The sequence below is a fragment of the Varroa destructor genome, unplaced genomic scaffold, assembly GCF_002443255.2.
Source record: "Varroa destructor unplaced genomic scaffold, Vdes_3.0 BEIS01000001.1, whole genome shotgun sequence".
Classification (NCBI taxonomy): domain Eukaryota; kingdom Metazoa; phylum Arthropoda; class Arachnida; order Mesostigmata; family Varroidae; genus Varroa; species Varroa destructor.
The window spans coordinates 5,889,619-5,917,344 of record NW_019211454.1 but is presented as its reverse complement, the minus strand read 5'-3'; the positions used below and the strand labels follow the sequence as shown (position 1 = coordinate 5,917,344).

Here is a 27,726-nt window from a genome sequence, read left to right as displayed (position 1 = left end):
TCGACAACCAACGTATCGGCTTGTAGACATACTGCCTTCGTACCAGAATGGCACGACAGTAACGGCAGTCGCAAGTAGCAAACTTTTTTCTTGCGTATATTATTTCAGGGCACTACCGGTTACAGGCGGAAGCTGACTTTAGTGCAACGAAGCCTCCACCCTCGAAGCATAGCCGATCGCACTTAAATCGGACCTAACTCTAATGCTCAGCACTAGGATCTACATAATCGCTCTGTGGACACCCCCTAAAGGTACAGGTCTTCGAAGCGTCTCTTGCTGTATCTGCTGCCAGTTCACAAGCAGTAGCAATTTGCTATCCATCACAGGCCGCCAGCGGATTCGGCTGCGCGTCGTCCGCTAACCTGTGGCGCGATAAATTTAAATCCGTAATAGAGTCGCTAACGCCATGCTGAAAATGGGCACCAGCGGCAAATGCGCTTTTCGAAAACAGGTTTTCTTAGAATGGGATGTATTTTGCTGAAGCGTATAGAAGCAAGTTGAAGAAAGCGTAGTGGAACAGGTTGTCGTCCTGATAGCGTTAACATTATGTGTGCGTACTTTTGCTGATAAACTGACCAAGAAAGATGGTAAGGCGCCACTTGCCTTAATTTGTTCGACTTATAATATTTTTCAGCAGGCGATTTGCTCCGAGATCGCATATGCTACAGAAGGGTGTCATGGTGGACTTTCTGCAAACAGGTGTTTCTATGGGGAATCAACTTGCGGCAACTTCTTCTGAAAGTATCAGATCATCTCAATATGCGCAGTATACCATAATGGAGATATCGATTGTGTTACTTCTCCTTTTTGATGCTATCATTTTTTAACAATCCGTTACATTTATGGGATAAAAAAGGTTTTCAAGTAACATGCAGAGAACTGAACAAACAAGCTAAGCAATTTGCTCTCATACGCCATTAATAAAATGATTATCAACCAAATTCTGGATCGTTAAGCAAAGCTATAAAATGCATCTTGCTTTTATGCAATGCAAGCTGGTCATGTAGTTTACGGCTAAAATTAACATGCCGCTTTTGATGCTCCAGCGCTTGAAGCGGTCGAAATGGTAATCAACGCAATGAGAGTGAGTGGCTGGTGGTGCACCTACACGAGCAAGCCGATGTGCACGGAAGCAGACCGCCCTAACAACAGTCACTAATACACATATACATACGTTGCTATGTCGTTAGTTAGAGGATGCGGGACAACCTGCAGATCAGAACCGGGATCACCCGTACCTGCAGGAAACTTAGGGACAACAGCGCATCCTCAGGCTGCTTTTGCCACTACTGGCGCCGCCACCACTAATTCCAGGCAATTGTCTTCAGAATGAAGTCACTCCCGCCGCCCGGACCCTTCCTTCGCCCGACGCTCCACTGATCGACAACGTCGCCACGTAAACGTCGTAGTGCAAGATTGCTCTCCTGCTCGTTCGCTCGAGTGTTACCCATCCTCCTCTTCCAGGTCGCGACTGAGCCCCTCTGCAACTAGTGACATTGCCATTTGCATAACGACCAATCGACAGAGTGAATCCTGCTCCAGCTTCCACAGGTGTTCAGTCCTCATCAGCAGCGGGCTCCGCTCTGGTTCGGAAGGGGCCAGTGGCTGAGAAAAACACAAGGAAATTGCTCGATTTAGAATGAGGCGTGCTCCAGTACTGCCAGCGTACCTTTGCTTTTGCAATTTACCGTTTAGCTAAAGCTATGTTGCTGTAACTATGGGGCCAACCCGCGCCCCCAGACAAGCTTAGACGAACACTGCAAACTATGATGCACAGTTTCAAATCAGCGGCAATGTCTGGTTTCTATTCTGAATAAGGCTGGGGTGGCTAACCAAGTGTTGTGGGAAAAAAGCGCCTTAGAAGGACGTGGCTTGGCCTGCAAACTGATGCGAAAACTAGGATAGGAGGACCGGCAGTGTGGAACTGGATAACGCCAGCAGTGGCAGCGCTAGAGCTCACGTGCAGGGGTCGCCGTACTTAACAGCGAGGACCGTTAAAATATAAGAGATCTAAATACAAGCGTTAGTAAAAGGACAAAAAATAAATCGGGGAATGATGCTTGAACGGGCACTCGAAGCGGATCCGGCGCACAGTTGGAGTAAGCAATAAATGCTAATGATGGTACATGCTTAAATTATGTGTTTCCCCTATGCCCCACTACGCCTCAAATGTGTCGCAATTGCAAGTGTTGTTGCAAACAGGCGACAGATCGGACGGTAAGCAAGCAGACGCACCAAACAGATGAGGTGCATGCTATCCTGCATCGCAAATGAGCGTTGGTCGCAAATTACAAGGGAAAGTGAAGCAGACGTTGGGAAATTGGGCAGGTGGAACTATTTTTAAAGTAAGCTACTTTCAGAAGAAAATAGAAAGATATTAAGAAACAGGGGAGGTTTGGGGATGTTACATGTGTTCGAAGGTGTATAAGTTTTGTTTTGCAAGGTGGAAACATGCAGCGTTTGCGTACAGCTTGGTTCACTGTCGTCAACTGGTGGAATCAACTCCACGCACGATCATCAGTCACTCTGTTGCGATGTTTTACAACACAGATAAGTTTAAGTTCTGTCTGTAGTAGTCTACGTGGACAGAATTCAACTTTTCGTGGATTAAGTGCCGCGGGCGTGCAATGTGCAGGTACAACGCATGTAATTAGATTAACAGCAAGCTTTCTTCGAGTATGTTTGTAAATTACGTACAGCGTACCGTAACGACTAAAATGTGTTGCAATAAGGTTTAATTTTTTGCCACATACTAGACTAATTGAGTAGTACTGTCTAGATACTCTAAAGTTTCGACTTCAGTTAATAATGTGTAGTATCAAAAGTAAAGGGAACTGAAGTCAAACCTATATTTTGCCAGGACCAGATAAATATTTACAACGATGATTTTCTGCCATAGTGACAATCGAATGATCTCTTGGCCTTATTTTTCCACTCAGGTCATTTCTAAATCGTTTATCTTCTTAAAAAAAGGGGCGTTAGAAACAGCGGCCCCGAAATTCACAACCATTGATCCTTCTGTGTGGGCCAAAATAATGTGCGTGACACGGATCACCATGAACGTCATTTCGTGCCTGGAATTAATTAAGTTTAACGTCTTTAGCTGCAAGCTTGCAAAAATGCATTCAGTGCGTAGTTGGACGGACTCTACATTTTCAATGGAGTAATACGTAAATTTATTACAACAGAAAGTAGGGTCACGCTTGGTACACTGGAGTAAAAATGTGTGGATAAGCCAGATTGTATGTTTTTTCAACTTCGATTATACGTCACAAAGCGCCGACAGGCACTTATCTTATTTATATTAAGCACGACGCTACTTGCTATTTTTCAAAAGAAACATTTAATTTTAAATCATTATATACGTATGTATATATATATCCGTGTATATATATATATATCCATGTAGAACCATGCGTCTTGCCGTTTATAATATCAGCAGGTAAGCTCCTGGTCATATAACAAAGAATAGGGGTGCACGACATCAATATTCTTTTTATTTTTGTTTTAAGTTACTACATATTTGTTTTCGCAATCTGCAACACGAATTATTTTGATATTCTAAAAATATCCGCTTCATAGTCAACGCAACTTGTTAACAGCTAAATGCCCAAATATCTACGCGTGAAAAAGCGCTCTCCCAGTAATCACACCAAATATCCTCTTATTATATGCGTCAGTTGGAGCGCTAATTACTACACACATACATAGAACAGACCTAAGTTAGCTCAGATACCATCATAACCATAGACCGACTATAAATGGTCGAAGGTTTAGTTACATTTCGTAGCCCATTGCTTAAACGCTTTCCGTGCATGAATATATAGCCTTGTAACCAGCTCGTTTTAGCGGACGTGTGAAGGATCACGACACTTGGCCTCGGCTTGATATCTAACACGCTACGCGGTCATAACCTTGCAACACCAGCAGCAAAGCGCCTGAGTGCGTCGCGACCCGGGCTGAAATCCCGTATGCTTCAACTAAGCCCATGGGCTTGCTGGGCCATGAAAAGTGGTTTGGGTGATTGCCACTCAGTGATTAGGCAACTATCTCGGTCTATCTCAGCAAACATCCGAGCCAATCCTGGCTTTCCGTACAGAAGACGTACACAGACATGCCTTTACCCGCTTTGTCAAAACTTTTCATCCTTCTTAGCAACGGTAGGTCAAATGACCAAAAGGGATAACCATTTTATCCTCCCGGAACTGCAGCTCTTTCCCGGAACTGGTTGGGAGATCTACTTGTCTTCCCGGTTGAGCTAGGCTCAGCCGCCTAGCCACTTATCATAGACGTTGGGTCTCCTCCAGTCTCCGCAACGGAGCTTCCATCTTCCGGCGACCTTGTTTTCCGTGCCCACTTTACCTGCACAGATCTCTTGACTCCAACAACGACGGGAGCGGTGCCCCTACGAAGTGCAAGTGCAGGAGGGGGGGCTGGTGACCTAACGAGAGAATGTCTAGGTAGATGCATGCGGATGGAAAGAATGCTCTGCCGTCTGCTTGTAAACGTGTTTGGAAGAATTTAGTTGATAATTTAAAATCGATCAGGCGTATAACTCTAAGAGTAGGCCAAGATGCAAGGCTACAATAGTGTTCGATGCAGTACATAATACAGCAGATAGGTAAATGAACAATCAAAAAGCTGCGTCTATTGGTGCAAGGGTGTCAGACTTAGAATACACTTCTGAATGATAAATAAGCATATCGATCGGACGCACCGGCTGTGGCAGTGGCTCAAAATCTCGGTGCGGTTAGGGTCCTGTATTTGTATCAATTACTTATTCGATAACTTTAATAAGCAACGTATGCATACGCATTAAAAACATACCAGTATGAAGTCGTTACTCGATTAGACGACTTGAAGTATGAGATCTCGGTAATAACTCTAGTCTTGTTCTGTGACACTAATACGCAACTTACTTCAAGCACATACGTACAATCACAAACAGAACATTTAATAATGCTAAGCAGAAAAGTCAACTATACAGAATCCAGGTAACAAAAAGCGTACGGTTTTATGTTGACTAACTCGGTGAGCTGTGGCAAGACTCGTGCCGATGGCCGTTGAATCTTGTTTGGCAAAGTCAGTTGTATAAACGGTAAAAAGCAGATGAACTTAATAAGCCAGCATAACTACAGCCTCGTGTATGGCCCATTGTACTAAATCCACACAGAAACCTTCCCGCCGTCCACTCTCGATCGTTCGCTTGGAGACAGCCAAGTTTCGGGCTAATTAGCTTACATGTAAATGAGATTTTTTTGGGAAAATTAATTCTCATGGTGTGTTTTTGTACTGGCCTCTTTTTTTATAGTAGAGTGGTCTCTTAACAATAATCCTTTACACTCCATTTTCAGTTCGTATTTAGCGCCAGCTGGCGGCGAGCGTGCGGCTACGAACGAGGCTGGGGAAGACGAGGCGTTCCGCGCACGAAGAAGGTACCCAGCTTCCTTTCAACTGATATTAATTATCTTGATTCTATTGTGTGTTTCTAGTAAAGCGACTGTGTTATTATTTGGCATTATTATTGATACTTATCTAATTTATTTCCGTTTGGTTCCAGGAAGATGTAAATGATCCAATTACTGCTCATTATCTTATTGAGGTGTGTCCATATCTTACCCTACGGCAGTAAAAAGCAAAGGAACAAGTTGAATCTACCGGTGAATAGTGCTCAAAACAGTGTGTATACATGGACGTTCGATCTTTTAGACAAACCAATTGTCACTATCTAATAAAATTTTTTTAGCTTGACGTTTTCCTAGTGAGATCAGGATATTCACAGGAACCTACAAGTCATTTTTACAGGAATCTACACCGGTCAGCAAATTTAGCATCACGCATATAATCAAAGAGCTGTCATTATTAATTCAACGTACTACGTGTGCTTTATGGATAATACAGTGAGTTATAATATACTACAGAACTGTGATTGAAGTTCTCGTGTCACTCATTGTAGTGAGCGGCCCGTGGTTCATATATTGCTAAATAATCATCATATGAAATATAAATCAGGTCAAAACACACGTAAATTTAATATTTTTCAGTACATTAAATAAAGTAATTGATTAAGTTGATATAAACGATTGTATATATGTACTATTTAAATTCAAAATTTCGCGCCCTTCAAGGAAACAAGAGTTTAGGATAAACTCGTTGAACGTTTGGAAGTCTACGAACCAATAGACTCCAGTAACCGGCTAGATGCACACGTTGATGGCTATAGTAATTTTTCTTTAAGATTTTTAGGTTTGGTGCCGCAATAGTAACGAGTTTGCCTGTACATGGTGTGGTCTAAGGTCAAATACGGATATGGATACACTGTGGTTTCTGCTGGGGGGTAGCCGCCTGAAGCAATTTCGAACGGCGACACCGAACATAGAGCTCGAGACTTTCAAAGTTTTATAGACATGGAACTTTCGTCTATTTGTTTCCATAAATGACTACTTTACGCATATGAAAGATGTGGATTTGTTTTACTTCCTTGCTGTGTCTGTGGCTTTTTGGTACCACAGTGTGGATATATACCTATATATATATATATTTTCAAAGGTCATTTTTTAGACTGTGTCTATGCAGCTAACAATGCTGAATAGGAGTATGTCAGACAACAAGAAAAAGTTGCATTGTATCGGCGGATAGTAGACCTCTTTCTAGTATTCGGTTGATCTATATATGAAGAATGAACTTGCTTTTAATTTCCAGTGTACATTCGAGATTAGCTTGATTTATAAGACATGACTCTTTGTATCGATTAGATTCTCCTACAAATAGGTAATTCCATCGATTTCTTATTGGATTTATCCTCTTATCATCACTTATTACTGTTTGCTGTCTAATCTAACGTTTCACATAATATTTTCCTTTTAGTTGCTTCAAGTTAAACTTCAAACGTTCTAGTCTTATTTATATTGATATTTTTACAGTGTTATCCAACCCGTCTCATAATCGCAATGGACGTGTACCCGACAAATATAACTTTTTGTTTTGGAACATGACAGTTATACAGTGGAATTGAAAAGTTACGTGGACAAGTATATCTATGTAAGAATGTACGCAGAATCATTGGAATATCAATTACTATGATTTTACATCATTTGATTGAACACAATGTTACTAAACTATGATTGCTTGATGAAGTAATGCCATAAGTCCTTGTGATGATTATTATTTTCAGTTTCCTGACACGTCTTGCCTATATTGGTCTTTATTCTGTCAAACACGACTTAGCTCTATTGAATACTAAATCCAGTTTTGAAGCCAAACTTACTCATACTTGTATTGTTATTATTATTATTAATAGAATTTAGGTAACACTTCAACTCAGGCAAACTCAATGTTTGTCCTTAAAAAGTAGGATCGAAAAATGATCGATCCCGGTGCTCATTTGAATGCAATAATTATACATGAAATAGAAGAATTGAACTATAAATGAGCGTAATATCTTGACGTTATTTTCTTTTTAATAATCTTGAATATGCTTGAAAATATTGATATCACATTGACTTGAAACAGTACTTGAGACGGTGATTACTAAAACCTGCCGGCGTTAGAGGTAAATGGCAATATTCTAAGCGGAACATAAGGATTGAACAGATATTTTATCAAAACAGCTTTTTCGACAGAATTTCTAGCTCGGATAGAGAAAGAGTACACAATTATATGAAAAGTCAACTCTAAAATATAATCCGATATGAAAAGAAGTAGCAAGTCATAATGGGACGTAAAGAACTTTAGCGATGACCTGGATTTAATAAAGACTATGCTAAAAAAATGATTTCAGAGCTAATCGTAGTATTAGAATAACAAAATCACGGAGGCACACGAATGCTTACGTTTACGCAAAGGTACGGTGTTCGACAGAAAGGCAAACCCAATAGCTCTATAAGCATATATAATCCTTTCCTCGAATCTGGAAGTTCTTTAGACAGACGCGTTGCGCACGCGGTGTATCCCATGAAGGTCATCAATACCACGCCCAAGATGCTATCATTTACAGCTAGAAATTCGTCAAACCCAATACAACTACACTCCGATAATTGACGATCAATAAAGAACAACGCATTTCGCTATACTTCTACTATGCAACCCGTTATGTATCGGTAGATATTGTCTACCCGCAAGGTCACCACCTAATCGCGCACGTGGAGTATATCTTAGTTGGTCTATTGCAGCGGAGTTCGTTCGAAGTCAATCCGGGAACATTAGCCGCACGAAGATGCCGCTAATAATGTACTCTCGACAGGAGGCAATGTACATATCGAACAGACTGGGCAATGCAGGTACAGTCAGATACGGCTGTAAGCTTTCGCGACAATGGTATATAATGTATGCATTGATCCTACCAGCAGGAAGCTGAGGGTGCGAAGTTCATATGTATGGTGTTCGATGAGGTGTGTATGGGCATATGTCTTTATTTGGGCCTTTGCTGCGTCGCTGTATCATGTTTAAAATATCACTCTCATATAGAGGTAGCATGTGAAAATTAGACCAGGCGAACAAAACGAATAAGTCTGAATTTTGAAGATTTTGTTTAGGATACGCATGCAGAGGTTCGATATACGTTAAGAATATAGCTCCTGCCGTATATATAATAAAACAGGCTGTTATCGAGGTAAGCCATCACAGAACGTCTCTGCTCAGTGATGGCCTTGGTATCGTATGTTAAAGAGCGAAGAGACCTGTTTGGTGCTTTGATACTAAATTCGCATAGGTATATATATCACAAGTGGGGATCAAGTCCATAGGGAAAGACCGTGCCGATAGCCCCATTTGAATATCCTTACAAAGCAATATCCTGTAATCCTAAATAACTTCAAATACTACAGAAATAAGAACTGGTAGTGAATTGTATACATTTTGTAGCATCTAAAAGTTACCTCTTTAAAGTATCAGGGTATATAGCGTTCCTGTACCTTGTCATAGCGTGTTACTAACACAATGTAGCATACAGCAGGTAACAATTTTGGGCCAACAGGAAGGTGTATCTATGTTAGAAAATGATGAGGTGAGTTTGATTGCATAACACCTATATGTTTGCTTGCACTGAGATCAGTGTTATTGGGACTTTATGCTTATAGCAGACAAACTGTATTTGTTAATTAGACATACAAACGTACTATTTACTTAAATAAATTATAGAGCTCTATACAAACAAATATTTATTAATGTATTGAAATCAAAGATGGAGCAAAGAAATGTAAGTAAGATGGATGATCGAATATAGAGATGCCTTCTCTGCTTCGCTCTCAATTAGAGCCCAACAATATTTTTCACAAATAATAGCTTCTGTTGAGTACTAATAAAAACGTATCTCGCATAGTTAAGTTTTGTCTTGAAAACATTTTTTTTCCTATGTAAAGATTATTGATTTATGAGACAGTCTACGTAATATCTCGGTGCTAACACGTCTGTTTGCTAGTGAAAAGCGTCAGCCGTCTGGAGCATGGTAAACGACAGTACCAGATGTAAAACCCGACGCGTTTATGGGTTTTATGAATACAATACGCTACCGACGGGAGGTGGGGGAGGGATGTACTTGGTGTATCACCGTGGAGTAGTTTGTTGTCCGGAGCTATTTAACTGATCGAAAAATGTCAATAACTTTCAAATTAAGGTGAAATAACGATATTTTGATACATGACAAATATACTTCCCTTAATTGATTGTAAATTGGCGCTCTGGATCTTCTCAACACCTGTGTACCTGGACTATTAGTCTGTAAAAAAAACGCTACGCCACCTATCGCATTCTTCAAAAGCGAGTCAAATTAAACGAACATAAATTTAGGAAGTATGAAAGCTCAGATCACTGTTTGAGCCTACTCTCCTCAATACAGGACGCGATTGAAGCGTCATGATATCGTGGCTTGTTGTCAGGATAGCCTTATTTTGGTTGTTGCACCTGCCGTTCGCAATAAATTCGCCAAAAATCTAAAGTTCCTTGAAGCATTGACTATGTTTTTTGGTCAATATCTGGTAATAACAAATGACCTGGCATCTATTTCGATGACGAGCACCAGTTTACAAGCGAACCTCTTAAACGGTATAATTGAGCTTGTCTATTCTTCATACGGACATCATTCTCTCGCGTAGTTCTTTTTTAGTTTTTAGAACTCATGTATAAAGACAGTGGTCTTGAAGTAATTTTTGCTTGCGCTGACCACGCATATCATCACAGAGTACACCACACGTGTTTTTATTTGCCTTCGACCGAATCTATTTTTTGTTTATTTTTTCGTGATTGGTATCCTCGTCACTATTTCGTCACACGCATTTCGTGAAATTCTACTTCAAGTTGACCGGAAGCGCCTTCCCAGTATTATATATTTTGTTCAAAAGTCTCAGTAATCACAGCAACTCGCTCTTTTCCTTGAGATCTAAGGCGTGGTTACCTCCTCTATAGTTTTCGACCTCAGCCTTCGACTACTACTTAGTATCAGAGTGCTATCTCGGTAAAAGCCTTCTGATCTAGTATTTTCACCAATCTTGAATGGATTTCGCTAACCTTCAGCGATGTATCTGCCCATAAACTCATTACCCTTCCGTGGTACTAAATCAGCTTATGGTAGAAAGTGTTCGGAGCCTGAACGGAAATCTTTACCAAATTAGTCTGCTGATAATGGACAGCTTGAAAGTCACTCAAATTTATCGACGTCCTAGATAGCTTTAGAACAGTCAATACATTTCTTGCTAGTATCGTTTGATGAAAAGTAGCTAAGCTACCTTGTGCATTGCCCAAAGTGCTACCAACTAGATCATATACGCTAGTTTCACTACAGGCCACGATGCCTAACAATAGGTGAAAGTAATAAAACAAACGTTCACTTATTGTGCAAGGAACCTCCGCTATTGAAGTTATTGGTGGATCGAAACCCAGTTTCAAGTCCACGTAAAGAATCCGTGAACGTAGTAACTGCGATTTCGTTAGCTAGAAGCGTCTGCTGTTCAGAGTACAGTATATTGTTTATATTTGAGTAGGTTTCATTCGAATTTGTCGCTGTTAACAATGTCACTCAGAACCGCCGTCTACCACCATTTATTTACTCACACTTGCAATAAAAATATAGTGTTAAATAATGGCCTCGTAAATCTTCAAATTCTCAACTAACAAGGAATAATTATGGAGCAGATGTTGGTTTATCAGTGAACTAAGTATACAATATTTATCGGTTTTCTATTGGTCTATCCGTGACTGGCTTTTACGGCAGCTCCTGTACACCAGTTCATGTACTTGTAGCTGTGACCTAACGGGGACACTGCTACGAAAATGTTTCAAAGTTTTCTACCAATGAGTGAAACGGTAATCTGCAACACTATTCATTATAACAGCCATTATAAGTTAGTGAGAACTGAGTTAATCTTGGGATATTGAGTACTTAACGGTCGTCGTTGTCAAAGCAGACGCCTTTGTCCGTCGTGAAACTTACGTTGAGCTTTGCCTCCAGATCGACCCGAAGAGTGCGGCGTCAGATGTTGGATTTGATAGAGAATCACACACTCGAAATGCAATAATAATTCGAATAGGCCGACCTGATTGTTCCTTATCGTCGTACTGGTCACTTAGTGTGAGTACGATTTTTCCATTGTTTTGTATGAATCCCTTCGCGATGAATCTTTCCGATGTTCCGACTTAAGGAAAGACATACAGGGCACAGCAGTGTTCGAAGCTGGACCAACTTTATTTCGTAATTTGTAAACATCAGATTTTCATGTTGACATCTAATGCTAGTAGCGTGTCCAATAGCTATATTTATCCAACGCTAAGCTAACTATCTCCTTTCATTCGCCCTTAGGTTGACTTTTCTGCTTGAATAAACGAGTAGCAATCGATGTTCCCAGTATAGCTCCTACAAATGAATCTGCTAGTTCAGCGACCATAGAAGTTTCGGGACGTAAGCGATTGTGCGCGGCTTATCTACTTCGTAAACTCGCCCTCGAACTCCTTGGAAGAAGTGCACATATGTCTACAGTCTACAATTTACCCTTTTTTCAATCCCGTTGTTTCAGTATAAGAGCACCTTCATACAATTCGGTGACCATCTTATTCCGTTTTGAATTCCTACGCTGTGGATCTAAGATTTACCCCCCCCCCCCCCCCCGCCATTCAGGGATAGAGGTGACATTGAACTAAGGTCGATGACTATTTAATTTGTAGAGCTAAGTCAGTTTAAATAAGATGTCATACCCGTGTTGAGCAGTGGACATCCTTAAAATTATAGGGTCCGGTATTGAAGAAAACCCACATTGATTTGTAGATCAATTTAGCTCAGCCCCATTTTTCTTAGCATTAATTAAAATAATAATAAGCGCGGTTTGAATAAATATAATCCGCATTTTAGGGGGACGATTTATCAACTGGCAATAAACCCAGTTGTTTGAACTCCATCGTTGTGACGCATATCACAATTTTCCTCGATCGATACATCATCATATGATTTCTGATGATTTATGATGAAAAAGCCATCCGCGCTAAAATATTAAATAGCGAATAAAGTGTACGCTTATATACGGAGCTATGTAATCGCTGCGCATAATTTATATATATTCGATGTTAGCATAAGTCGTTTCCTATGCCAATATAGTATCAAACCTTTGCCAACATGAGTAAATATTTGACAACTGCGAAAGGCAATTTCAACAACTGCATTACTGAAATCGTCTCTGAGCTGTGAGTCCTCCATTACAATAACACCAGTTGTCTTCAAACATAGATAATGAGCCTCTCTCAGTGAGATCGCTGGAACCAACCCCAACGACGACGGCGGCGAAACGTGCCACGACAACCGCGTTACGTAAAACCGGAAGTGTATTTACAAACGCAGAAAAACTTCTAACTGCTTGCCCACTTGGTTGTGTTAACTTTCATGTCTTAGGCTTTTCTGGTACTATAAGCCCACTGTTAGGACACAGAATTTGTCCTAATGGTCACCAATATCAACTATTATTGGTTTACTAGAAAAAAAATATTGCAGAAGCGATAATTGGTCATGCTATGAGTAAATGTTCTTTCCTAAAGACGGCTAGATATGAGGATACTACTGGCTTTTGAAGATATTCAGCTGGTACACTGGCAACTATACCATAAACTGCGACGTGAGTAACAAACTTTGTAAGATTCATAGCTTAGCAGATGAGGCGAGCCCATCTGCTTTTGAAGAGGCTTCGACAGTGTAAGCTTGCCGCATACTTCGCGCTGATTTTCCTGGGAACTGATCCTCAGCCGTACTCCACTGTTGATTAGATTTTGATGTCAGTTCGTCCATCGAAGGTCGGAGAGCTCGTTTGTTTTCCCAGGTACCATACGATCAACCGTATTTACTTTTGAATATATCGAACGCGTATTCTAACTGCACGGCTTACGGCAGGCCTTTGTGTAGAAAAAAAAGGTTGAGTATATTACCTGTTACAGGGCAGTCAGTTCTCGGCAGAGCATGCACGGTAAATCTTCGAGGATACACCAAGTACTCTTTTCTAGACAAACACCTTGTCAAGTATCCTTGCATCAGCAGCTGAACAAAATCACTACGCCCGCTTGAGGGGTTTAGCACGCACTAGCGTCGAAACGACCAGTCAGGCCTGCAGGGGTGCATCGCTGGGCTGTGGGTTACGGTGCCTGCTTTGCACTGTGTACATAAATGGGATTATCCAAAGTCGGTGTCCACTCTTCCGCACAGTCTATAACAGTCAATATATCTATTTCCTGCTATTCCGATTTTGAGAGAAGCAACTTGAATTGTAATCGCTCTGTAGTTCATCATTGAAAAGTAACAGAGTTTACAAAACGTCTATAAATAAAGTCGAGAAAGACATAAATCGAAAAACAATCTTAGTAATAGACACAGGCGATACTGTTATAATATTATCGCCACTGTTTTTTTTCCGTATTTGAAAGGGGTCTTCACTAATACGTCTGCAACAAACAGCATCTTCGTATTTACCGTCAATCAAACTGTTCGATCGATGATGGTCGGACGAACCGTATAGTTTGCTGTGCTAATATTTCAGATAAAATTCCCATAGACCGAAAGCCTGGAAGTCAGATATCTGTCTTTATTGTCGACTGTTTATAACTCCGATACAATATGGGGATATTAGAAAACAACGTCGAAATAGATGACTGACAATTAGAAATCTGCCGAGGAAGAACAAAGCATTATATTACCGAAAATAAACATGCAGAACTTCCCGAGCGTATGCCATCGAAATAACTTTTTGTCAGAAAAAAAAGTTACTTCAATTCATGTCATACATCTTTGGCCAACCATATTGTTTTTATAGGAGAGTTAGAAATCACGTTTCTCTGCTACTAAAAGCTATCGAAGGCTGGCAAATTAGGATTCGTTCAAATGGTAAGAGTTTATGTCTTTCTGTTACGCTGTTGAGTATGTTAAAGTAGTACATTTATGATAAAAAAGATTGAACATATTTTACTTAGAAACCATACAAATATGCAATTTCCGGATCATATTTGCTTTCACAGGTATTCGTAAGTACATAAACTTGACAGTAGTACAATAAGTTAGCACATTAAGAAATAGCCGTGAATTTCTGGTGCCAATTTTAATACAGTTGTAATCCCATTATGTTTTATCTTTGCTTGAAAGAAAAAATGAAGCATACTTCAACCTTCCTGAAGTGTCCGCGGTATTATGATCGATAAGCCGGGCTACATATATTAGATTACATTCATTTATGTATTGTATTATCAGCGCTAAAACAGAATAGTATTTACTCGATAGAATCATTTTTTCCGTAAATTATGGTTTCGGTTACCTTTTTTGCAGCTATGGCAGCAAGGTCATGAGGATAGCACAAAGCTGCACACCTCATTTATCAGGTAATACAACCTGTTTTCCTTTTCTCGAGAAAGAAATTGTCTACTACCGTGTTTGTCGACTAAGGGGAGGGATATGTGGTGAAGTGAGCTGATTCGATACCGTGCGTAAACACATGGCTCATTCCGTGCTAGAAGATGCCATCCGTTTAAAGCACTAACGCTGAACGAAGATGGCAGAACCGGACGTAAAACCCAAAACATTAATTGTCTCACAAGTAAAAAAACTGACACCATCAGAAGCCTTCGGCAACATGCCGTTGGGTTCATGCCACTTGGACCGTTCGACCTTCACTGCTTTTTACTGATTAAAAAAACCCATTACCAGGAGAAGCAGGCTTTTTTCTAAAGCAATCTGGTACTCCACATGCAATGAAACGACTTAAAAAAAAGCTTAGTTTACTTCGGACAACGAAAAACTGATTCAGGCTCAGCTCCCGGTCGTAACTCAGTAAATGTTTAAGTCATTTAAGCCCGAGCAATTGCGAGTGAGGTCCGGCGATCAGCAGCTTTGCCTCTGGGCTGAGCTAATTTGCTACAGACCGTTCTGTTTGTCTCTAACGACCAGAGCTCCCATAGGATTCTTATTTACCTTGACGGCTATTCTCATTCATTTATTAATTAATTCCTTATTAAAGTTGCCCTGCCCCAGAACAGCATTATGTAGAATATTAAATAGCATTGCTTAATATTGTGTATTTATATAACCTCCTCGCTGTCTTGGGTCTTACCCTTGGGACTTAGAAAATCATATTTTAGGAATTTGAGGAAAGCATATTCGTATAGTGTCTTCGGATATTTAAAAACCCTCTTTTGGTTTTGTTTTTCTGTCACTATTATCGTTATTACCACTAGACATTGTTAATAACTTCGACTCTGCAGGCAGTTGTATCCTGTAGGTGATCTTTTTATAGTGTAGAAGGTTAATTTTTGATACTAATATTTTGTGTGATAGCAATTCATGGTTTTCTCTTTTGTGCATTTTTAGCCAAATCCGAAACCTCAGGACATGACAAAAAAACGTATCGAAATCAACCGCAAATAGCTTTATTCTCACACAACCTACTGTTTTTGAACAGTATTTACCATATATATTAAAGCGGAACGACTTAGCTTCATCGCTAGCTGGCAGGATCGAGCGTTTTATAGACAGTCGCTCTGTGCTTATAAAACCTTAGACATGTATTTATTGATTAATTCATATTTCTATGTTTGCACCATTACAAGTCGGCCACGCTTATCTAGCGGGACGTCCCCGTTCTATGCCCAATGTGCTCTAACGCCTAGTGGCTTTTTCGGGTGCATGTAAGCGGGACCTCATTTTTCATAGTAGACTAGCGGGTAACGCAACGTCGGGGTATTGAATGCTGTCGAGGGTGTCTCGCACGAATACGGGGCAACAGTCCAACACAGTCAGGCTCTCTGTTGTTTTGAGACACGTCGTGCTGTCAAGGCAGTAGTCGTCGTGATCGCGGCTTCTCGTTCTAGGCCATCGGGTAGATGCTTATGCTTCTCGGGTGGAAAATTTGCAGACCCTTTGCTAACGGGTAAGGGAAAAACGTACCTTCTTGACTTTCTTCCGAAGGCTGGCACTCGTCACAGCCACTTACGTACGCATGTACTTGAGCCCATATGTCCCTGTGCAGCAAGTAGCACGTCATCCACGGCATACAGTTTTATTTACGTGCACGCGGCCCTGATGACAAGTTGTAAACACCAGGGTTTCGAGTGATTTTGGCTAAATTAGTCGTAATTTCTTAGGACTGGTCCGACACAGTATGCCTTCCATAAGGATGAACCCATAGATTTTTCTCGCAACATTTGTATTATTGCGGGTCTATTATCGTCTAACTATTGTATAGTTAATGCACCATGACCGAGACACTGAGAGTGGTATATATATAGGTGCAGACAATACAATTTGCTTATTGACAAAGTTACAATTACTTTCACTATGCCTCTTGAATACAAGACTATAACTAGCAAAACACTAACTTTGCCAGTGCCCTAGCAGCAGCAACAACAACAACGGCACCAGTGTGTTGTACGTATTATAAACACTACATGCGAGACAAATCCGTTTCTACAATCGTTTTGCATTGACCTCATTTGCTTTCGAGGGCTTGGTCTATATCCACGCACGTTTAAAGGCACGTTTGAGCAAGTGTAGATGAAGCTGATTTGATATGACGTAGACATGCAGGTAAAGACGCATTTAATGGTTACGCAGTGCCCGTGCACGTGAATGCCACTGGGGCATAACGCCCAGCGACCAATAGCTTTTGGTAGACGTTTTATTGGAGACCTTAGCATGGCCCCAATTTAGCTCACGACGAAGCCGTATAAGCACCAAGAGTACGATCATGAGCAGTTACATGAGTTGGCCCTTAAATGGCCTCCAGGTGGCACGACTCGAAGCCTTAGGACAAGGTTCAGATCTCCTTGACATAGCTAGGAGCCTAGTATTGGTGGCAGATGGCTTGGACATCTGTGGAACGCTGCTGTAGAGTCGGACCACACTAGATCTCACCTCGTTGCATCAAACCGGTGAAGCAAGCCAGTGCCAATAAAACGTTTGGATGGACGTATTTGAAGCCAACTCACGTCGTTCAGAGTCAAGGAGCTAGAACGAAGCTAGGCGAGCATGGCAAGCGAACGCGACGCAGACTTCTCATCTTCTTCATCGTCATCTGCAGCATTCGGTCATACACCGATCCTTCGAAAACCTCAAAAAAACCCGCTCGTTCTTTGCTTCACGCTCATTCGTCCATTTGACATCTGCGCGCGGTTCGGGCTACCGCATGACCGCAGCCACGCTACCCTACACGGCCGTTGCACTTAAGAGACTATTGGCATTGGATCTTAGACCCGCATCACTTCGGCTGCCAGCAGTATTTCTGGGTTTGGCTTGACTTGCCTATCATAGCAGGTGAACGGGCGTTTTAGAGGAAGAAGCCGGCGCTGGCAACGGAACCCGAGAGCGCCTATAGGAAAACGGGCTTCAGCCCGCCTCGAAAAGATCGGGGCATGGCACCGGTCAAAAGAAAGACGCGCAGCCCTGCCTCTAGCAACGACGATGAGGAGAAACGAAAGTAAATATACGAAGAAACGCAGGCCGGCGGAGACTGTGGCGGTAGCGGCGACCGCAGTAGTAGCAGCGGCCCAGAGGGAGAACGCATCAGTGACCTGGCGTTGCTTCTCTGGTTTCGTCGTTGAGTAAACGAGTTGACAAGACGTAACATTCTTTGTGCTCCTGCGGTTTCTGCGGTGAAGCGGTACGATGATGGAAAGGAAAATGAAGAGAAAGGACGAGCAGGAACCAACTTGAAAAAACATCATTTCAACCATTTTCGATTGAGAATAGATAAAACTGCGGGGGCATTTTGTTGATTCGGGCAAGTCGGAAAATATTCTATTGCGACCTTTATCGTCCAAGATGGTGAAATATGTATATTCTTTCATCGATTAAACCATAATGTCAAACGTTCTATTCGCAGTTATTGATAGTTTGAATTTCAAGGTCGTAGACAGGCAGTTATATATATAGAATAATCCTATTTAAAGAAAACTCCTACACAATTTTCTTAGGACTACTGCAAAATTGTGTTAGAGTCGTTTTCTATACGCACACACGATATTTTGTTTTATTTTTTGTTGACGGTTGACCTTACCAATGGGACAGAGATCGTTATATCGTAATGATATAAAAACTTTTCGTTCTTATGTATGAAAGCAAAAGGAATGAGCTAGGAATTATGGCAAATATGCCACAATGTCGTGATATGACCGCGTTTGCGGATGCTACAGATTTGGTAGGCATAGGATCTCATATCGAGATAAAATTATTTTCTATAATTATACTAAACTATGGACGTATCGCAACGACAATGGTTATTGCGTTATTGCGAGATAAAAATAGTAAAAGGGTGCGAAATTAAAGACTGCATACAATCGCCGATATCAAATTAGGATTACCATTGTAATTATTATTGCCATTGAAGTATAGCATATGTATTTACACATGTTAATAGTATAATTTATATACATATAATTTATATACTTAGCTACACACTGTAGTTATAGCGCTTTCCTTAAAATTCGTCAAAAAATTTATATAGCCTGTGAGCAGCTTATAAGCCACGATCCTTTTAGGGCAATATAACAAGTAGCTACTCAGATGGTAAGTACCCTTCGTCGAATTTTGGCGATTGCTTTTACCCATTGGGTTGTCTGCCTCCACTAATCATCACCAATGACCACTTTCATGCCAGTAGTAGCTTAACTAGTTTTATTTGTAGCGAGCTTCATCACCGAAGATCTGGCTAGACCATCAGGCCTGCCTGCCTGCTTGCCTGCCGCTGCCATGTAATCCTATCGGAAGATGCCGCCTAGCACAGACGCGTTTCCAGCTAGTAGCCACCTACGAAGGTACCTATGCGATGGTGTATTAGTAAGCGATTACTGCTTGATATTGCCGGTTCATTGCTCCAATGCGCGTTCGTTCCACGAGTGACGGCGGCGCCTGTACTTTCGCCGCGCGTAACGGTCCTCAATGGACCCGTCTCCTTTCGGTACTGCCTGCTAGCGCCTGGGAGATGCCTGGCTAACTCGTCGACCGGCCTGGCTGGCTGGCTGGTTGGCTTATTGGCCGGCAAAGGGTGGGAGGGTTACCATCGTTTGCTTCGCTTTTCTCCCTCTGTACCGAAGCCTGTGCTAGACCAAGCTCAGGTCCGGCCTGTTTCGTTCGCTCGGCCTTAATGCGATGCGATTCCTCCCACAGTCGTTCACTAAAGAATCGAGCAATTCGGTGCACTATGAAGGTCGCGTTACTTTCCATGATAGCGGCAGACGATGGCATGGTACATATTGCATAGTAAAAATGCCTAGCTTGCCAATTTTCGTGTAGTGTAGCTTAGCAGCGTGGCGAGTTGGGGGAACTGGGGCATTTTGCCCTCGGAGGCTGTCTACCATCGCCTAACGGAGTAAGCCGTGTGTATACTTTAATACGAGTGTAGTAGGTAGCAATTACGGTACTGTGAGCATTAGACAGTGATTCGCTGATCTGAGGCTTTCAGAAGCTTCATTTTAGTGATCTACGCGTGCGGAGCCATGGAGCGATGAATAACTTGCCGTGTGATAATGCAGACGCACTAATATATTCGTACAGTGTTGTTTGTATTTTAAAGCGTGAGTATAATAAAATAAATTGTAAAAAAAAAAACTATATCTTTAAAAAAGATGATATTGATGTAAGTGTCTTTAAAGGAACCAAAAAAGAAATATCTCTTATGACTACCTCGTCTCGAGTCTAGGCTCGGACAACATTGAACCCGCATCTCACATATATGTACACATATACATATAGTTTTTGGACGTTTAGTATATCTTTCCGTTGATCTAGAGACTGAGATGTTAATTTTTGGTAAGAGATACAAGAGGAGACGCAGCACGTACTGCAATTTCGCTAATGACATGAACATCGTAGGTGTTTCAATGAAACCTGCGACGCCCTTTTTCCATACACCGAAATTCGTTCATTCACGTCATGCATACAGCTTTACACGACTCTCTTCACCTTGAAGTTGCTTCTCGTTTATGGAGTATCTAGCTCATCATTCGTCTACATCGTTGCTATTACAATGCGCTTTATTATGTCTAGAACCTGAAATGTATCTCTTCTTTTCGTTGTCCACCGATTTTTGCCGTAGGAACAATCGTTCTTGGGAGAAGGCCCCGTAAACAGTTGATGTTTGGGCCGTTCAGACGCAGAGGTTAGTCGAGTTGCGTGTTGCGTATGGCGCAAACATGCTGCAAGCAAACAAGGCCACTCGCCCAGTATCGTTAGGAGTTATTAACATTGGCCGGGACTGAAGCTTCAGTTCTCTATCGTGACAGAGTAGTGCATCCACAAGCCGCTTCTCATTGGCGAACACGTGGATATAAATGGTACAACAGCGTTACGATGTATGATTCACTGAGTGACCAGGGGAAGATGGCCGTATCCTTGTCGATTGCAGCGATCCTTATATGTATGTAGAGTAAAATATTTATTGTCCCCCATTGAGTCCACGAGCGGCGTGTTTGCATGCGCTTCCGCACGTACCATTCTCACCGAGTTTCAAAGCTGACTGCGCAATTACATGGGAGGTATGCAACCCCAGCATCGTGTAAACTAAACAAGATTCCTGCCAGCTTTGGACTTCGTAACCTACCCTGTTTATCCGTCAGGGTTTAAACGATGTTTATGGCGGGCCAACAGCGAATATACGATAGTATGCTCGTTATAGAAGAGGACTGGTGTGAGCGCAGCGACTTCGTGGACGGAAACGGCAGCAACGAAGACGACAGCCAAGACAGCGAGGAGGCAAAGCATGAAAATTCAAAGCACATTTTTGTGGGTGACGAACACTACCGGGTAAAGTAGAAAGAGTGAGAGAGGGACATATCCACAGAGTTAGCGTCAGCCGCGTACTGCTTGCATTAAAGCTGCGGAGTTTGTCATCGTTTACCGAGTCTTCCTCTTTTCTTTCCTTACCCCACTCTCTCTCTCTCTTTCTCTCTGTCTTTTCGCTTTGTTCGGCTTGCGTCAGTCAAAATTGTCTACAGGAACATTGCCCTTTTCTAGCTTTCTTTGCCCCTGTTATCGTCATCGTTTCTACCGGGAGCTTCTAGGCAGCAGTGACTACCGCTGTATCCAGGGAATTTTTGCCTTTGGGAGAATGTACACCAGTCGCAGTGGTAGCAGAACACAACGGGCAACTCTCGACGGTCTCTCCTATTTACAACGTCGTCGCAACTACCAACTTCATAATGACAGCGGCAGCAGCAAAGCGTGTAACAGCACTGACGGACGAAACGGCTAGGTGTCGGGTCCTAGTTGGAGATCCACCCTTTACACCCACCACCCCATCGGCCTGTTCCTCGAAACTCCCGTCGCTTGCAGGAAAGGAATGACGCCAAGCATGTCAGCATTGCCCTCGAGTCGGACTTAGCGAACTGACTAGAGCAGGCAGCGGGCAAGGGTAGAAGGCGTATAGGCAGCTCATGTGGTGGCAGAGGGCTTGACCGGAAGAAACGGCTGGGGGACTTGGTTGTGTCGAGAAACGGCCTGCGGCGGAAAAAGAGACCGCAAACCGCCTTTCCGCAGGGTGTCGGTCTTTCGTGGCGGTTTCGTGCCGCAGCGAAAGGCGCTGAACAAAGTAGAGTAGTATAGTACGCTCTGTGGCGTTCCTGATTAGGATGTAACCGAGTGAATGACAATTCTTGGCCTGAACCAGCAGTTGCTGTTTGTTTTCAACGAATATGCGGGTCGTAATTAAATGAAGTGGGGTATTTTTGACCGCGGCGATAACGTGACGGCAATTATGAATTACGTGAACGATAGCGTAGCTGCCGTCGAGATTTCGCGCGAATAAGTCAACGATGATATAGAGGTACTTAGAAGTACTTCATAATTGATATCGAAGTTAACGTGTTAATAATAATAATGATGTAAGAGGAAGATGATACGCGTCAAACGAAGCTGAGGATCAGTCTAGGACACGCCTATGTGAGGAATCAGAAGTCACGTCGTGCAATAACGTAAAAGCAGCAGTGTCTCTTATAGATTTAAATTTAGCGCTATATTCTCTTGCCAAACTGAATTTATCACCAGGCCGATAGGAAAACGTCAGTTGCAACGAGCTAACGCGCGTTTTTTTGAAAACCAATTACGTGTCCTTTGGATGCTTTTGGAATGCTTTAGTACCCATTTGCTTTTTGTACTACGTAAAGAATGATAAAACCGTTCTATCTTCCACCTCCTCAAACGAATATAGAAGCCATATATATACATGCTATTTAAAAAAGCCGTAATGCAAGATATCGGTAAAGAAATACATACATATATACACGATTACCCCTGTGTATAAAACTGCATACACACTTTACACTACTGTAACGTTAGCTTTTACATATAACTCACATTTAAGTTACAAAATGAAATGCACAACTTTTTTTCCTATTGCAGATGTTATGCAAATGGTTACCGTTCCAGCCAAAACAATATTGATGTCAATGGGTCGTTGATTCATAAACTTTAATCAATATTTCATTTGGTATTGTGACAAATTCAAAATCTCTCAGTGTTATCGATATTCTGGCGCAGCGGTTATCATTAAGGTGCTCCCAGAGGAAAAGCCAATCGGCATCGGGCTCGAGGAACGAGCAGGGTCTTCTATGAGACCTTTTAGTTCAATTTGGAAGATTCTCTTCGAGATATATTATTATATCATCATAAAAGTATGCAGCTATCCTATTTTTCTAGCATTAAAATTCCTTTTGCAGTAAATTCAGGCAATTGGCACCAGTCCCTGTATTAAAAGTAATAACTAATCAAGCTTTTGCTTATAATTTTGCATTGCACGATAGCTCCTAATAGATGAGCATGCAGCTCCTGCGTAACGGTTGCGCATTTAGTACAATGACGTTGATTAACTATGCTCTCCGATAACACGGTATTTTTCCATATGCCATACGAATTTTGCTCAATACAAATGATCTTCATTAACAGTATGTTGCAGTGCCGTGACCTAAGCTTCCCATTTACAGCGTGTTAAAATGTCGTAGACTTACGGATGATGAGCCTATCACTTTGTCTTGTTTATTTTTGAAGTGTTTTGCTGCGTCTTTCGAGTACTTTCTAGTGGCTGGTGAAGCTCGTCGTTGCTCTTCGTTGTCTTCCGAGACGCTGTCTACAAATGCCTTAAACACTGCCGCAAACAAATATTCTTTCTGACTAATCGCGAGTCGCGTACGTAAATCTGTCTGTAACTTTTTGCGATATGATCTTTGTACTTGCCATATTTTCGTACTTCCGATATCGTTTTCTAGAAAATCGAAGCTCGCCCTGACCCCCTGGACAGATCCTATGGAAACGGAATGTTTCTATGAAGTCTCGTTTAATGGCGTTCGCAAACGGCGAACTGAGAGAACAATGGTGGCATTTGAGGCATCGAAACATTGGAAAGCACGATAACGAGCTACAGGTAAATGGAACGTGGGCCAGCTGTGAGAGGAATTGGTTCTATGAGGTCGAGAGGCTGGTGAATTGCTTCAGGCAGCTTAAGCTAACGTTGAGTGTTTGCAGTAACCTGTGCCTGCTAACGCTGGTAGACAAGGCTGCTGATCTTGCTGCTGCCACTGTTTAGTTCGTTATTGCCACTTTCACTCAACCTTTCTTCCATCTGTCATCCTTATCCATGATGGGATCAGTGTCGGTACGAAAACGTTGGAGCCTACCAGCCAGAAGCTTCTGTAGTCCCAATTGTCTGACACCTGAGATCGTACAAGAATGATCCTGCTGCTACAACATAGCGTACCATGATGGTTAATGGGTATCTACTGGTCTATAATTTTCCATCGCTCCGTGTTACCATAATACGTACGAAAAGTCATTGCGTCCCAGCACCGTCACGTTAACCAAATTTTGTCAAAGTTGTCCGCAACGTCTGCTGGAGCTGCGTCCACTTAGACATTTGCTGCCGATGCCGTCGCAAACGGCTCGACGCGATCGACCGGCAAATACGGCGGCCCTATGGTCGGACAGTTTGCAAGAGTCTGGAGGGGTACGCGCACTTGCTAAGAGAATGGTTCAGCTGATTAATGGTTCGATGCCATTACGTAAATGTCTGTTGGTCCGATTGAGCGATCTTTGAACGAGTTGAGGCTCGTTCTACATACGTTCGTGCTAGGTGCAAAAAGCGTGTCAGAGCGTGCATTGTGTTTCGATGGTCTCTGTTGTACTTTCTTTCAGTCAACCAGCTGCATTCAGCCAGGATACCGAGAACCAAGACGGAGCTTAAACCTCTTGAGTTGGCCCGTGACAAAGACAATTATGGTGAAGACGTGTCACCTGTTTCACTACCAGACAGTTCGGCACTGGCTCGGGAGACTGACAGGTTCCTGGCTTCTCATAAGATTGGGCCACCGGTACAAGTACGATGCATATGCGTCTCGGTGACCATCTAGAAGCAAAAATATTTAACTAGTCAATGACACAGATATCGAGAAAGAGGAACGAAACTAGAGAATCCGGCAACTTCCATTTCGTACATCAAAATACCACTTGCACCTTAAGGAGGATGTTTTTCTGATCTTTTTGATCTGATATTGTTCAGGCATTGCAATAATCGACGTTTTTCAAGTTAGATCGGATTCTTATCCTTCTTGCACGTATATACGTTTGACTTTTGGAGACGGTGCACTGGTAACACAGTGACTGCTCGGGTAGGCTAAGTTTTCTTTTTAATAAAAGCTTAGGTGTGGCCAGAAAATCTCTTAATGTCAGTCATCCGTACTTTAGTCATAAAATTGTATAGGAATGGGCAGGAATAAGTCGAGAAAGTTTTGCCCGTGCAGGAACTAAGAAACACTCTCTTCCCCGGTATTCCTACTGTGCATCTCAAAAGGCTGCTAAAAAAATATTGCGTATCGCAACTGGTTCTTAAAAATTGAATTTTTTTTCTCGGGGATTAACGCCAACTTGTGAGTAATTTAGGACCTATACCACGCTACGCCTCCCGTAATGCTCTATTTCGTAGTTAATCCTCAAGGCATAAACACACCGTTATCTAAAACCATAGTCAACATAATCTGTATAAGTGCGCCTTACTCGTTATAGTTTGCAAGACCTGCTTTTTGCTGGGAAGAAATCGGAAGCTCCTGTTGGAACTTACAGAACTTGTTGGTACTTCTCTTAAAACAATCACTCGTATTTTATATTACAGAAAGAATTAGGTTTACTGTGTCGGGTTTAAAAATTGTGTATCCAAACGCGGTTTTATCTTTTTGAGCGTTTGAACGCAGTGCTCCTCGACAATATGAGCTCTTCAACGTATGACCTGATCTATTTCGTGTGTGAGAAATGTTCTTCATATCGATGAGTCGTGTCGAATCATCCGCTCTAAGAATTGTTAAAAATAATTCCTGCAAAAGCGAGCTTTGAAGCTATTTATAACAGAACATCGAGCGGACTGATATTCGTAACCCTGCTGAGGCAGAACAAAAAGTTGCTTCAAGAGACAAAATGCTACGATATAGCCGTCGTAACAGCATCTATTTGAAACATTGCGTACGGCTGCTCTTGAGCTCCATAGGGACCGCTTGTCGGTCAGGCGTCTGCGAAAAGGCTAGATCCTTTCGGTGGCCTGACCTCTCAGGCCACCGCGTATGTCGCCTTGCCCTTTAGCTATCTCCTAGCGGAAGGCAATTCCGTTAATGCAACTTGGTCGGGAAGCAGAGACTCGATGTGAATGTGGACAGCTTCCTGACGCCAAGAGCAGAGATGGATGACGTCCGTTGTAGCTGGTTGTTTTCTTTCTTGCATTTTTCTTATACGCGTTTCCGTATTTTTTCCAATGGTTTCTATCTGACTCGTACGAAACTGTCGAAGAATGGATTGCTCAAGTGCCTCATCAAAGTTAAATAGGCCAAGAAGGTCATGCCCTAAACAAGTTATATATCGGTTGTACCTAATTGGTGTCACTAATTGTAGGATTCGTAAGCAACTTGAGCAATAGACGTAAAAAAGAATTGTCTATCGAAATGTCTTGCAATACAGCTCTGCTTATTACGGTATAAGAATGAGAAAAAGGTGATATGGTAAAAAACGACTACTACCGAGAAAGATGTCATTCTTTAAATCGATACCTTTTTAGTATTAAGACTTTTGAGGGATAAAACGGACAAGGATAGTATAAGTTTAAAAGGGCACAATTAGGTACTTTTAACGGTCAGGTAAATAAGAGTTTTGGTCGTTTTTGAACCTGTTTCTTAAATTCATATTAATTCATCTTTTTATGCACTTTAGGCATTACCCCAAAAAACATAATCATGAAAAATGTAACTGATCTACTTGCTGGCGGCAAATTCTGAACTTAGTGAGGCTATACTGAACCGTTTGTCCAAGATATGCAGATCTATCTAGAATTTAGGAAATTGAAAAGAATGAGTATAACTCTAGTATTATATGGTGACTTCGCTTGCTAATAAGTTAATAACAGTTTAATCTGTTCGACCCATTGAAGCTATGGCAAAATGGTCTTCAATGAAAGATCTGTCGAAGGAAACATTCTATGACCGGATCACAACGAGTAAGAGGATAGGTAAGGAAAGAGTAAGACGTCGGGAAAGGTCAATTATTATCTAATTCTTACGGAGGAGATCGTAATACTGGTCCAAGTCAGCGTTAGAAGGCCATAGATGGTCGTTCGAATATTCAAAAGAGCAAACGAAGAAAACGAAAACGGCAACCAGCGGGGCTTAGGCGTGCCATTAATGTGAGTTCCTTGCAGTCGATCTGGCAGGACAAACAGCCGCACAGCAAAGATACAAGTAGTTTGTGCTAAAAAAAGGGAAAATTTAACTAAAATCGTATTTAAAAAGTGTCTACCTGTGTTCGGCATTGTCTTACACGCTTGCTCGTGAAGACTAAACCGAATGCCCGCAGGACATCAGCGATCAAGGAATAGAAAACCCCCATTTAAATTTATCTCTGTAGATTTGCGATAGCAAATGGGACACGATTGCAAAAGCAACAGACTTAATTAAGCATTACTATAGCGCTGTGGAGAAGTACCACAAGTTGCCATGATCGTTAAGCGAGACATGCAAACGATGGGTTCGTGCTGTTTTGCCAAGCGCGCTTTGTCACAACGCTAGTTAAAATCTGTAAAATTCTGTAGAGAGAGGCGAAATTAAGGTCTTACTTGATCGGTAACAAGCCACACTGAATTGAAATAATCTCTTGAAGGCAACAAATTTAACAAGTGAGCGGACAGGAAAGGCTTAATTATTTTCACTTGACCTCTAGCAATTAAGGCAAGAAATCAATCGTTTACAGATATTTTTACGTGT

At 41.8% G+C, this 27,726-nt stretch overlaps 1 protein-coding gene across 13 annotated transcripts; it reads left to right on the top strand.

Annotated features, from left to right (window-relative positions):
* The first annotated feature begins 456 nt into the window (after window positions 1-456).
* On the top strand, window positions 457-7,068 carry LOC111255293 (uncharacterized). 13 transcript variants are annotated; one of them, XR_015318418.1, is made up of 4 exons: window positions 2,078-2,217; window positions 5,355-5,435; window positions 5,565-5,679; window positions 6,297-7,068. XR_015318418.1 is itself a non-coding variant. In XM_086976613.1 (4 exons), the coding sequence occupies exons 1-3, from the start codon at window positions 2,452-2,454 to the stop codon at window positions 5,630-5,632; spliced, it is 348 nt and encodes a 115-aa protein (XP_086832739.1). In that variant the 5' UTR covers window positions 2,353-2,451; the 3' UTR covers window positions 5,633-5,679; window positions 6,297-7,068. The 13 variants fall into 13 exon arrangements, 5 of the variants coding, with proteins under 5 accessions (XP_086832741.1, XP_086832740.1, XP_086832739.1 ...); XR_015318417.1 differs by having other exon boundaries at window positions 6,239-7,068; XR_015318416.1 differs by having other exon boundaries at window positions 5,561-5,679.
* The last annotated feature ends 20,658 nt before the right edge of the window (window positions 7,069-27,726 follow it).